Source organism: Oncorhynchus clarkii, chromosome 4 (genome assembly GCF_045791955.1).
Source record: "Oncorhynchus clarkii lewisi isolate Uvic-CL-2024 chromosome 4, UVic_Ocla_1.0, whole genome shotgun sequence".
NCBI classification, from domain to species: Eukaryota; Metazoa; Chordata; class Actinopteri; order Salmoniformes; family Salmonidae; genus Oncorhynchus; species Oncorhynchus clarkii.
This window is the reverse complement of record NC_092150.1, coordinates 12,528,298-12,541,719: the sequence shown is the minus strand read 5'-3', so window position 1 is coordinate 12,541,719 and position 13,422 is coordinate 12,528,298. Positions and strand designations below refer to the sequence as shown.

At 41.0% G+C, this 13,422-nt stretch overlaps 1 protein-coding gene and 1 pseudogene across 1 annotated transcript in view; both read right to left on the bottom strand.

The window, feature by feature from the left end:
* Positions 1 to 2,533, bottom strand: part of LOC139407568 (chemokine-like protein TAFA-5) — a 118,892-nt gene extending 116,359 nt beyond the window's left edge. The window contains exon 1 of the mRNA XM_071151393.1: positions 2,422 to 2,533. Within this exon, the coding sequence (XP_071007494.1) occupies positions 2,422 to 2,533 (112 nt within the window). The remainder of the gene's footprint in view (positions 1 to 2,421) is intronic.
* A 7,245-nt stretch (positions 2,534 to 9,778) lies between these two features.
* Positions 9,779 to 11,546, bottom strand: LOC139407497 (ladderlectin-like; annotated as a pseudogene).
* Between the last annotated feature and the right edge of the window lie 1,876 nt (positions 11,547 to 13,422).

Below are 13,422 nucleotides of genomic sequence, written 5' to 3'. Positions count from 1 at the left end.
GGTCAGATGAAACCAAAATATAACTTTTTGGTAAAAACTCAACTCGTTGTGTTTGGAGGACAAAGAATGCTGAGTTGCATCCAAAGAACACCATACCTACTGTGAAGCATGGGGGTGAAAACATCATGCTTTGGGGCTGTTTTTCTGCAAAGGGACCAGGACGACTGATCCGTGTAAAGGAAAGAATGAATGGGGCCATGCATCGTGAGATTTTGAGTGAAAACCTTATTCCATCAGCAAGGGCATTGAAGATGAAACGTGGCTGGGTATTTCAGCCTGACAATGATCGCAAACACACCGCCGGGCAACGAAGGAGTGGCTTCGTAAGAAGCATTTCAAGGTCCTGGAGTGGTCTAGCCAGTCTCCAGATCTCAACCCCATAGAAAATCTTTGGAGGGAGTTGAAAGTCCGTGTTGCCCAGCAACAGCCCCAAAACATCACTGCTCTAGTGGAGATCTGCATGGAGGAATGGGCCAAAATACCAGCAACAGTGTGTGAAAACCTTGTGAAGACTTACAGAAAACATTTGACCTCTGTCATTGCCAACAAAGGGTATATAACAAAATATTGAGATAAACTTTAATTATTGACCAAATACTTATTTTCCACCATAATTTGCAAATAAATTAATAAAAAATCCTACAATGTGATTTTCAGAAAAAAATTCTCCTCATGTTGTCTGTCATAGTTGAAGCTATGATGAAAATTACAGGCCTCTCATCTTTTTAAGTGGGAGAACTTTCAATTGGTGGCTGACTAAATACTTTTTTGCCCCACTGTAGATACATCTCTAAACAAAAGACTCACAGAACGGGATTGCCGACTGCTGATGTGTGTAAAAAAATTGTCTGTCCTCGTTTGCAACACTCACTACCGAGTTCCAAACTGCCTCTGGAAGCAACAAGAACTGTCCATCGGGAGCTTCATGAAATGGGTTTTCATGGCCAAGCAGCCTAAGATCACCATGCGCAATTCCAAGCGTTGGAGCAGTGGAAACGCGTTCTCTGGAGTGATGAATCACGCTTCACCATCTAACAGTCCAACGGACAAATCTGGACTTGGAGGATGGCAGGAAAAAAAACACTGCCTGCCCGAATGCATAGTGGCAACTATAAAGTTTGGTGAAGGAGGAATAATGGTCAGGTGCTGTTCTTCATGGCTCTGGCTAGACCCCTTAGTTCTAGTAAAGGGAAATGTTAACGCTAATTACATTCTAGACTATTTTTATTTAACTTATTTAACTAGGCAAGTCAGTTAAGAACAAATTATTATTTGTAATGACGGCCTACCCCGGCCAAACCCTAACCCGGATGACGCTAGGCCAATTGTGCTCCGTCCTATGGGACTTCCAATCACGTCCGGTTGTGATACAGTCTGGAATCGAACCAGGGTCTGTTGTGACGCCTCTAGCACTGAGAGGCAGTGCCTTCGACCGCTGTGCAACTCGGGAGCCGGTCCTTTCCTGTTTCAGCATGACAAAGCCCCTGTGCACAAAAAAAGTTCCATACACAAATGGTTTGTCGAGATCGGTGTGGAAGAACTTGACTAGCCTGCACAGAGCCCTGACCTTGAATTGATTTGAAAGGCCAGAGAGAGAGGTTGGAGGAGACCCACATTTTGGAAGTATATTTCTGTCTTAGGACATACCAACATACACTTTTCTTCAGTTTGCTTACCATAGTCAGAATTTTCGCTAAGTAAAAAACGGTGACATTTCAAAACCACTGGTACAGGCTATCAATTTGTATAGGACTACAGCACGTTGCGCGCTGGGTATACTCCTTCATGGCGCACTATATGGTTTATTACTTTTACAACAAAGTTAATCGTTTTGTTGCAGGAAAGATGCGTGACAACGAATTGTATTTGAGTGTCTGCTGTTCCTAAACACTGCACGCTCAGCTGAACAGGAGGAATCGTGAGCTGGTGCTGACAATGTAAATCAGGTATGGACGTGGGGAGAATTTTCCGCAGGGCACCTTTCAGTACTAGTGCTGCGGACAGCAAACGACGAAAGGCCAGGAGTTTTCAAACTTTTCTTGACCAGGGACGCCCGCCCAGGCAAACCGGCGACCCTCATCATACGCTAACAAGAAAAAAAACGGGGGGAAAAAAACGTTTTTTTCATGAGGAAGTGTAAACTATAATATAGTCCATTAGCGTAGAGAAAATGCTGCTGTTGTTAAACTAATTGTCTGCAACTCTACACGTTTCCATTGAGCTGATGTTGCAGTGTTGAAGACATTCAATCTTCATCTCTACGAATTAAATTGTTAACATACACAATCTGCATACATTCTATCCAAGGCAATAATCAGCCAATCAAAAACCATTATCGACATAAATCCCATAAAAACACACTTAAAGCAGCAACACCGGCAAGTGCGCAGTTATAACCTACTGAAACTGTCCATTCCTTACCGCAGTATATTATGAGCAGACTGGTCAGTAGCACCGCAGCCCAGAAAGTTGAAGACATTCTTGGCCAGGTAGTGACATTTCTCCGCCGAACCAGTTTACGAGACGAAGCCATTGAGTTTCAGTTAACCCGTAGCTAAAGAAATTGAACAATTCACCAGCCAGGTCGCGCTCGATGGGAGCGCCTCTCACCACGAGTAATCCCAAAAAAAGACATCTCCAGAGTGTGCTAGTCCAAGATAAACCCCGGTGTCCGAGCGTAGGCTAATGCACTGTGAAAATGAATGCTGTCTGGTGCCGGGTGGATGTCCGTTTCAATAGTACATATTATTTAGATAGGATATGATCCAATTACGAATCAGACATGAAGCTACGTGTTATACGTATCCGTGTTCTCTGAGAATGGATTCAATGAATTCAAAGAATTCAAAGCAGGTCGTTGACATATCCCAAAAATAGAGGGGGAAATGTTCTCGCAACCTCATGCCACACACTAGGGGCTATAAGACAATCTGAAACTTGGGGTCACGCTTTTTCAGATACTGCTCAATTGTCTGCTTCCTTCAAGCGGTCTCGGGGCGTTTTGACTCCAGGCACATGCAGGCAACATTGGGGACAGTCAAGACATCGCAATTATCGAATGACTGACCCATCACGCAGTACAAAAGGAGCGCTAGCAATTTCAACCAATCACCGCACATAATAGCGTATTATATGGTTTAATCAAGCCACACTTCTTCTACAAACTTTTCCCCGTGACCCTCGTCAGCGTATTTTCGAGACAAATTGGACAAAATCATATTGCCAGGGAAAAAGTCAGAATTCCCCCAGAAAAACAAAGCATTTTTTTGCCAGCAAATATCTCAACAAATCCTGGAGGGACTCAACATGTGAATCAATCCACCAGAGCGGAGGGGCCTAATGGGAGGGATATGTAAACTGAAATGTGTTGTTATTGGCAGAGGTTTCAAACTCTTTGTTATTGGTCTATTAACTTTTACCACATGGTGATGTCACCAGGCAAACCAAACTCCACCCATGCAAAACCTGCTGATTGGAATGTCCTGTGTAGCTTGTATTTTCAACCAGACACTATTACATTATCGATTTTTTTCTCACTTTTACAGTGTTAGATTCTTCAGCTGCTGTATAGTAGGATATTATACTAGCTAGCTGTTCGCGGAGAGAGTCAATCACACAATGAGTATCACACCATCCCATACAAGTCGAATACGTTTGGCTCTATCGAGCACATCTTGTACTCACACATTTCTATACCCAGTGAGAGTTTGGAAACACAAAGTTACATTCTGGGATTCTAAAAAACGTCTGCCCTGTTACTTGGACATTCATTTTCTGCACATTCCACCACTCCAGTGTTTAATTGCTATATTGTAATGACTTCGCCACCATGGCCTATTTATTGCCTTATCTCCCTTATCCTACCTCATTTGCACATGTTGTATATAGACTTTTTCTACTGTATTATTGATTGTATGTTTTGTTTATTCCATGTGTAACTCTGTTGTTGTATGTGTCAAACTGCTTTACTTTATCTTGGCCAGGTCACAGTTGCAAATGAGAACTTGTTCTCAACTAGCCTACCTGGTTAAATAAGAATAAAAAAAAAAACATTTTTTATCCCTTAGTCGCCTCTTCACTGTTGATGTTGAGACTGGTGTTTTGCGGGTACTATTTAATGAAGCTGCAGATGAGGACTTGAGAGGCGTCTGTTTCTGTCACGTTCTGACCTTAGTTCCTTTTTTATGTCTTTGTGTTAGGTTAGTCAGGGCGTGAGTTGGGGTGGGGTTTTTCTCTGTTATATTTCTATGTGTTTGGCCTAGTATGGTTCTCAGAGGCAGGTGTCATTCGTTGTCTCTGATTGAGAATCATACTCAGGTAGCCTGTTTTCCCCATTTTGGTTGTGGGTGTTTAATTTCGGTTTAGTGTCTGTTCACCTGGCAGAACTGTTTCGTTTTCTCTTTGTTGTTATTTTGTGTAGTGTTCCGTTTTTCAATTAAAATATGATGAACACTTACCACGCTGCATTTTGCTCCTCCTCTCCTTCCACCAACGGGAATCGTTACAGTTTCTCAAGCTAGCCACTCAGATGTACTTATCCCCTGCTCAGTTGGACTAGTAACTGGAAGGTTGAAAGTTCAAACCCCCGAGCTGACAAGGTACAAATCTGTCATTCTGCCCCTGAACAGGCAGTTAACCCACTGTTCCTAGGCCGTCATTGAAAATAAGAATTTGTTCTTAACTGACTTGTCTGGTTAAATAAAGGTAAAATAAAAATAAAAAAACATGTCTACAACTGTTAAAAGATGGAATCTGCAGTAGAGGGAAATGGCACCACTGTTTTTGTAGCAGAGCTGAGGAGCGTTGTGCAGCATGTTAAAAACATTGCAGTACATTGTGTGCTCTTCTAGCGCATGTGAAGATGTCAGAGGGAAAAAACAGTGTTCGTTGTTTGCAGAAACATCTTTGTTGTTGTAATATCGCAAACGAATATGGCTGTTTCACCATTAAGGATTCCAGCTTTAAGATAACGACTTCCAACGAATAACAAATTACTCTATCACATTCCTATTCAGACATTGTTTCTTCAACAAAGTACACTATGCCACTGTAGGCTTACTAGCCTAATAACTGTATACCTGGAAGAAATATAAAGGTTTACTATTGAGTTTTATCCCGTTGTTCTATTAATAAACAATGGAAAAGTTACCCTTCACTACCACGAACACACTAAAAATAAATAATAAATATAGAGAATTTGTGAAACATTAAATTACAACATGGTTTGATACAAAAATACAACACAATCCCAATTTATATAGTTTCAAATGTTTCCACTCTTGATAAAATCCTTAAAGGTCCAGTGCAGTGAAAAACTTGATTTCCCTGTGTTGTATATGTACAGCTGAAGTCGGAAGTTTACATACACCTTAGCCAAATACATTTCAACTGAGTTTTTCACAATTCCTCACATTTAATCCTAGTACAAATTCCCTGTCTTAGGTCAGTTAGGATCACCACTTTATTTTAAGAATGTGAAATGTCAGAATAATAGTAGAGTGACTGACTTATTTCAGCTTTTATTTCTTTCATCACATTCCCAGTGGGTCAGAAGTTTACATACACTCAATTAGTATTTGGTAGCATTGCCTTTAAATTGTTTAACTTGGGTCAAACGTTTCAGGTAGCCTTCCACAAGCTTCCCACAATAAGTTGGGTGAATTTTTGCCCATTCCTCCTGACAGAGCTGGTGTATGACGGCTGCGTGGCCCCATGGTGTTTAAACTTGCATACTATTGTTTGTACAGATTAATGTGGTACCTTCAGGTGTTTGGAAATTGCTCCCAAGATGAACCAGACTTGTGGAGGTTTATAATTCTTTTTTGGCTGATTTATTTTAATTTTCCCATGATGTCAAGCAAAGAGGCACTGAGTTTGAAGGTAGGCATTGAAATACAACCACAGGTACACCTCAAATTAACTCATATGATGTCAATTAGCCTATCAGAAGCTTCTAAAGCGATGACATAATTTTCTGGAAATTTCCAAGCTGTTTAAAGGCACAGTCAACTTGGTGTATGTAAACTTCTGACCCACTGGAATTGTGATACAATGAATTATAAGTGAAACAATCTGTCTGTAAACAATTGTTGAACAAATTACTTGTGTCATGCACAAAGTAGATGTCCTAACCGATTTGCCAAAACTATAGTTTGTTAACAAGACATTTGTGGAGTGGTTGAAAAACACGTTTTTATGATTCCCCCCTAAGTGTATGTAAAATTCATATTTTTCACAGAATTATTCCAATCCTCATAGTGTGGAAATATATTATATACCGGATATATATATACAGTTGAAGTCGGATATATATACACTACTCAAAAAAATAAAGGGAACACTTAAACAACACAATGTAACTCCAAGTCAATCACACTTCTGTGAAATCAAACTGTCCACTTAGGAAGCAACACTGATTGACAATACATTTCACATGCTTTTGTACAAATGGAAAAGACAACAGGTGGAAATTATAGGCAATTAGCAAGACACCCCCAATAAAGGAGTTGTTCTGCAGGTGGGGACCACAGACCACTTCTCAGTTCCTATGCTTCCTGGCTGGTTTTGTTCACTTTTGAATGCTGGCGGTGCTTTCAGTCTAGTGGTAGCATGAGACGGAGCCACACAAGTGGCTCAGGTAGTGCAGCTCATCCAGGATGACATATCAATGCGAGCTGTGGCAAGAAGGTTTGCTGTGTCTGTCAGCGTAGTGTCCAGAGCATGGAGGCGCTACCAGGAGACAGGCCAGTATATCAGGAGACGTGGAGGAGGCCGTAGGAGGGCAACAACCCAGCAGCAGGACCGCTACCTCCGCCTTTATGCAAGGAGGAGCAGGAGGAGCACTGCCAGAGCCCTGCAAAATGACCTCCAGCAGGCCACAAATGTGCATGTGTCTGCTCAAACGGTCAGAAACAGACTCCATGAGGGTGGTATGAGGGCCCGACGTCCACAGGTGGGGGTTGTGCTTATACAGCCCAACACAGTGCAGGACGTTTTTCATTTGCCAGAGAACACCAAGATTAGCAAATTCGCCACTGGCGCCCTGTGCTCTTCACAGATGAAAGCAGGTTCATACTGAGCACATGTGACAGACGTGACAGTCTGGAGACGCCGTGGAGAACATTCTGCTGCCTGCAACATCCTCCAGCATGACCGGTTTGGCGGTGGGTCAGTCATGGTGTGGGGTGGGATTTCTTTGGGGGGCCACACAGCCCTCCATGTGCTCACCAGAGGTAGCCTGACTGCCATTAGGTACCGAGATGAGATCCTCAGACCCCTTGTGAGACCATATGCTGGTCCGGTTGGCCCTGGGTTCCTCCTAATGCAAGACAATGCTAGACCTCATGTTGCTGGAGTGTGTCAGCAGTTCCTGCAAGAGGAAGGCATTGATGCTATGGACTGGCCCGCCCGTTCCCCAGACCTGAATCCAATTGAGCACATCTGGGACATCATGTCTCACTCCATCCACTCCATTGCACCACAGACTGTCCAGGAGTTGGCGGATGCTTTAGTCCAGGTCTGGGAGTAGATCCCTCAGGAGACCATCCACCACCTCATCAGGAGCATGCACAGGCGTTGTAGGGAGGTCGTACAGGCACGTGGAGGCCACACACACTACTGAGCCTCATTTTGACTTGTTTTAAGGACATTACATCAAAGTTGGATCAGCCTGTAGTGTGGTTTTCCACTTTAATTTAGAGTGTGACTCCAAATCCAAACCTCCATGGGTTGATAAATTTGATTTACATTGATAATTTTTGTGTGATTTTGTTGTCAGCATATTCAACTATGTAAAGAAAAAAGTATTTAATAAGAATATTTCATTAATTCAGATCTAGGATGTGTTATTTTAGTGTTCCCTTTATTTTTTTGAGCAGTATATATTATATATTTCCACACTGAGGATTGTAATAATTCTGTGAAAAATATGATAATTCCCTTTTAGTGTAAGTGCTGTTTGAAAAGACCGCTATTTGAAGTAAGTTCTTTATTGTAATATCGTAAACGTAAGTGGCCGTTTCAATATTGTGGATTCCAGCTTTAAGCTAGAAATGCCATACAAACTTCCAAATGGGCAGAATGGTCTGGAATAGCTTACTTTTTGATACCATTTGTACTTTTTGAACTATAGCCGTTTTAAATTAGCATAAAAGCTCCATAGGATTCAGTGGGAAATATTTGGATTAGTCATTGCTCTTGAAATGTTAATGCTGCAAACATTAAATCAACATTGACATGTACAGGCTGATATACAGACGGACTCAAATTATGTTGATCGCTGGTCAAAAGATTGTTGATACTTCTTGTACTTTTTGAACAATAACCATTTAAAATGTGCATAAAAGCTCCATAGACTTCAAAGGTGCCTTCAGATTAGCCAGTGCTCTTGATCCATTTAAGATACAAGCACCAACTCAACATGGAAATGTGCAGGCTGACTCAACTTAGATTGCATCAAAACAGCTTTTTTCTTCCATTCATATATTTTTTAAACTATATAGCGTGTTCTATCCCCATTCATTTAAATGGTGTAACGCAGACTTCAACATTATAAACTGAAATCACTGCCAAAGAACTTTCAGAATGTTAAAACATATTTAGATATTAAAACAATTAAGGACCTATGATGCCATAGTACTCACTCTAGCCTACTATGCTATCCCACTACAACACACTGTGTGTCAGTGGCTACTGCAGTGGGCATCTATAAGAACTTCCAATCCTAGATCTGGGGCCGTATCCACAAAGCGTCTCAGAGTATTGGTCGTAAGTTATGAGAACATCTTTATCTTATGGATAAAAATAAAAGCTATACATGAAGTCTCATTAGTCATAAGAGTCACACCTAGTCAGCAGATATTTAGGACACCTCATGAGCAGTCCTAACCAGTTAAGAGTTACCAGCAGGTGTTTTGATAATCGAAAAAGGCAGTGAGTCAGTGCTTCCTCCACCACAGACAGGACATTTCTTTGGAGTTGTTAACATAATGTTTTGATATTTTTATATGATCAACCCATAAATAATCTAGACCTACATGCAACAGCATATCTTGTGCTTAAGACAATGATTTCACATGAGGCCTTATTCACATGATATGCCTAAATACTTCTAACCACTAGGCTAAAAAATAATCACATATTGTTTCCGATTATTTCAATAACCATGTTTTTTCAAGCGGAATATCATGTTGTTAAAATAATGCCTAAATTGGGCATGCTTATAGAATTGGGTAATTGAAAGCATTTAGGGGCTATGTAAACTTTAATGGTGTTCGGTAAAAATAATAGCCCTTTCAAGCATTTATGCAACATTTCGGAAAGTAACTTGATGCCTATTTTTCTTCTGATTATTTCAAGCGAAATATCATGTTTGGTAAAAAAAATATGCAATTCTTAAACAAATTGGGCATTTGACAGCATCTAGGGGCTATTGTCAACTTCAATAGTGTTCGGTAAGAATATCACCAATTTCAAATGTGTTATGCGACATTATTGGCAAGTGACTTGATGCCTACTGTGCCAAAGTGATTTAGAATTGTTAAACTGGAATGATGTATGTGTGAACATAACGGTAATATTATCAAGATTCTGCTTTTAACAACCATTATACTGTGTGACTCAGTGCAGAATGCCTATCACATTATTAAAAATATCAGAATTGTAAAAAAAAAAAAAAAATTATGCATGCCAAGATATTAGGCAAGAATTAAGGGTATGCAAAGAGATACTACAGAGGGTAGTACATCACTGGGGCCAAGCTTCCTGCCATCCACAACCTCTATACCTGGAGGTGTCAGAGGAAGGCCCTAAAAATGGTCAGACTCCAGCCACTCCAGTCATAGACTGTTCTCTCTTCTACCGGCAAGCGGCTACCGCATGGCAAGTCTAGGTCCAAGAGGCTTCTGAACAGCTTCTACCCCCAAGCCATAAGACTCTTGAACATCTAATCAAATGGCCACCCAGACTATTTGCATTGCCCCCTCTCCCCCTCTTTTACACCGCTGCTACTCTCTGTTGTTATTATCTAAGCATAGTCATTTTAATAACTCTACCTACATGTCCATATAACCGGTGCCCCCGCACATTGACTCTGTACCGGTACCCCCTGTATACAGTATATATATATAGTCTCGCTATTGTATTTTACTGCTGCTCTAATTAATTGTTACTTTTTCTTATTCTTATCCGTATTTTTAAAAATTGCATTGTTGGTTAGGGGCTCGTAAGTAAGCATTTCACTGTAAGGTCTACACCTTTTGTATTCGAGGGCATGTGACTAATAAAATTTGATTTGATTGTGTCAGGCGTAAATTATATGGGAACTGACTTCAGGAGTGGCCCTTGACATAATGATAAGTATATCAAAAATCCTCTAAATCTGTGAGTATACTATAGCGGAACTGTCCAGGGAGAGTAAACATTTCACTTTTACTGTAGTAATTTTCTATTAAGGTATTTTAACTTTTTTTCAAATATGACAATTGGGTACCTTTTCCACATTTGCCTGAACAGCATCATATCCTCCAATCCAGGTCAGAGGGAAATCGCCAGTCTTGATCAACACCACCGCCTGTAGAAATTGGGACTCCTCAGAGCTGTGCACAGACGCCAGGTTTGCTCCAAGGTACTTTACAGTGTTCTGCACAGACATCAGTTTTCTTCCAAGGAACATACAGTGGCGCTAGAGCAAGCCATAGACAGGGACAAAGACATGTCATAACATAGGTATTAGTCAGTTGTCCAGTCTTTTTGAGAATTTGTGGTCTAAGACTCTCACAATCAAATATTGTCCATCACAACTAATGTTCTTTGAAATAGCCTCTTCGAGATATTAGTTTATCTCTGTCTTAACCCATGGCCTGTGGGTTACAATATACAGGAGTTCTGACTCCACACATTAAACAAATATTGCAAAGACTATAGAACATTCAAAATTAGACAATAACTTAAAGTGGAGGTTCAGTACTTTACATGAAGCATGTTCCTGTTTAGATAAGGCCAAATCCCCTTTAATGTATCGTCAATCCAAATAAGCCAGTTGAATTCAATTGAACTTCTTTAATTCACAGTAAAGCTAAGCATTATACCTCTGCTTCAGGCCATGTCCTTGCAGTCTGGACAAACATGAAGCAGCGTGAATTAAACTGGAACCAGCCTGTGGGGCTTTTTTAAAATCTGCTGCAGATCCCATCATAGCATCTGTAAGGAGAAGACACAGGGCACGTTAGAAATTGCAGCCGACTTTAAAGGTGGGTAGAGACGGACTGATCTACAATACACACACACACACACACACACACACACACACACACACACACACACACACACACACACACACACACACACACACACACACACACACACACACACACACACACACACACACACACACACACACACACACACACACACACACACATTGCATGAATGATTGAATGAATGCTGTAAAGAGTGAGATGAACTCTCTTACTTGCTTCGTCCAGAGTTAGGGTATCACCCAGTGCAAAGGCAGCACTGACCAGCAGAAGAATGGTCAACATCACCATGTTGATAGTCTCCTGAGAGAGAAAGAGAGAGACACACAGATATACAGACAGTGAAAGAGAAGCCATCAAGACAATTTCACTGAGTACTTCAGTGTGCAGATGAGTGCAGTGTTTCCCTAACCTCTCTTGGAGTACCCCCAGTCATTCCACTTATCTGATGAATTCCAGTACTATCACATCAGAGCAGATTCAGCTCATGAAGGGCTGAGGAATATTAGGTATCATCTCTTCCATCACAAGGAGGAGATTAGCCTAGCACACAGGAATAACAGGTATCATCTCTTCCATCACATGGAGATTAGCCTAGCACACAGGAATAACAGGTATCATCTCTTCCATGATATAGAGGAGATTAGCCTAGCACACAGGAATAACAGTTATCATCTCTTCCATCACATGGGGGAGATTAGCCTAGCACACAGGAATAACAGGTATCATCTCTTCCATCACATGGAGGAGATTAGCCTAGCACACAGGAATAACAGGTATCATCTCTTCCATGATATAGAGGAGATTAGCCTAGCACACAGGAATAACAGGTATCATCTCTTCCATGATATAGAGGAGATTAGCCTAGCTCACAGGAATAACAGGTATCATCTATTCCATGATATAGAGGAGATTAGCCTAGCACACAGGAATAACAGGTATCATCTCTTCCATGATAAAAAGTAGATTAGCCTAGCACACAGGAATAACAGGTATCATCTCTTCCATGATAAAGAGTAGATTAGCCTAGCACACAGGAATAACAGGTATCATCTCTTCCATGATATAGAGGAGATTAGCCTAGCACGCAGGAATAACAGGTATCATCTCTTCCATGATATAGAGGAGATTAGCCTAGCACACAGGAATAACAGGTATCATCTCTTCCATGATATAGAGGAGATTAGCCTAGCACACAGGAATAACAGGTATCATCTCTTCCATGATATAGAGGAGATTAGCCTAGCACACAGGAATATGCATGTCCTCCAAATGGCTCCCTATTCCCTATGTACTGCACTTTGACCATGGCTCACAGCGCATAACATAGAGAATGGGACGCATCTGATATCTTGTCTGAGATTCACTATCTACTTCAAAAGGTAAGGATAAGTCTATGCTCTTGCATTCAAACTCGTTTTTTAACTTCTCCACACATTTCTTGTTAACAAACTATAGTTTTGGCAAGTTGGTTATGACATCTACTTTGTGCATGACACAAGTCATTTTTCCAACAATTGTTTACAGACAGATTATTTCACTTTATAAGTCACTGTATCACAATTCCAGTGGGTCAGAAGTTTACGTACACTAAGTTGACTGTGCCTTCAAACAGCTTGGAAAATTCCAGAAAATTATGTCAAGGCTTTAGAAGGTTCTGTTGGCTAATTGACATAATTTGAATCAATTGGAGGTGTATCTGTGGATGTATTTCAAGGCCACCCTTCAAACTCAGTGCCTCTTTGCTTGACATCATGGGAAAATGAAAAGAAATCAGCCAAGACCTCAGAAAATATATTGTAGACCTCCACAAGTCTGGTTCATCCTTGGGAGCAATTTCCAAACGCCTGAAGGTACCACCTTCATCTGTACAAACAGTAGTATGCAAGTATAAACACCATGGGACCACTCAGCCGTCATACCGCTCAGGAAGGAGACTCGTTCTGTCTCCTAGAGATGAACGTACTTTGGTGTGAAATGTGCAAACCAATCCCAGAACAACAGCAAAGGACATTGTGAAGATGCTGGAGGAAACAGGTACAAAAGTATCTATATCCACAGTAAAACAATTCCTATATCGACATAACATGAAAGGCCGCTCAGCAAGGAAGAAGCCACTGCTCCAAAACCGCCATAAAAAAGCCAGACTACAGTTTTTTAACTGTAC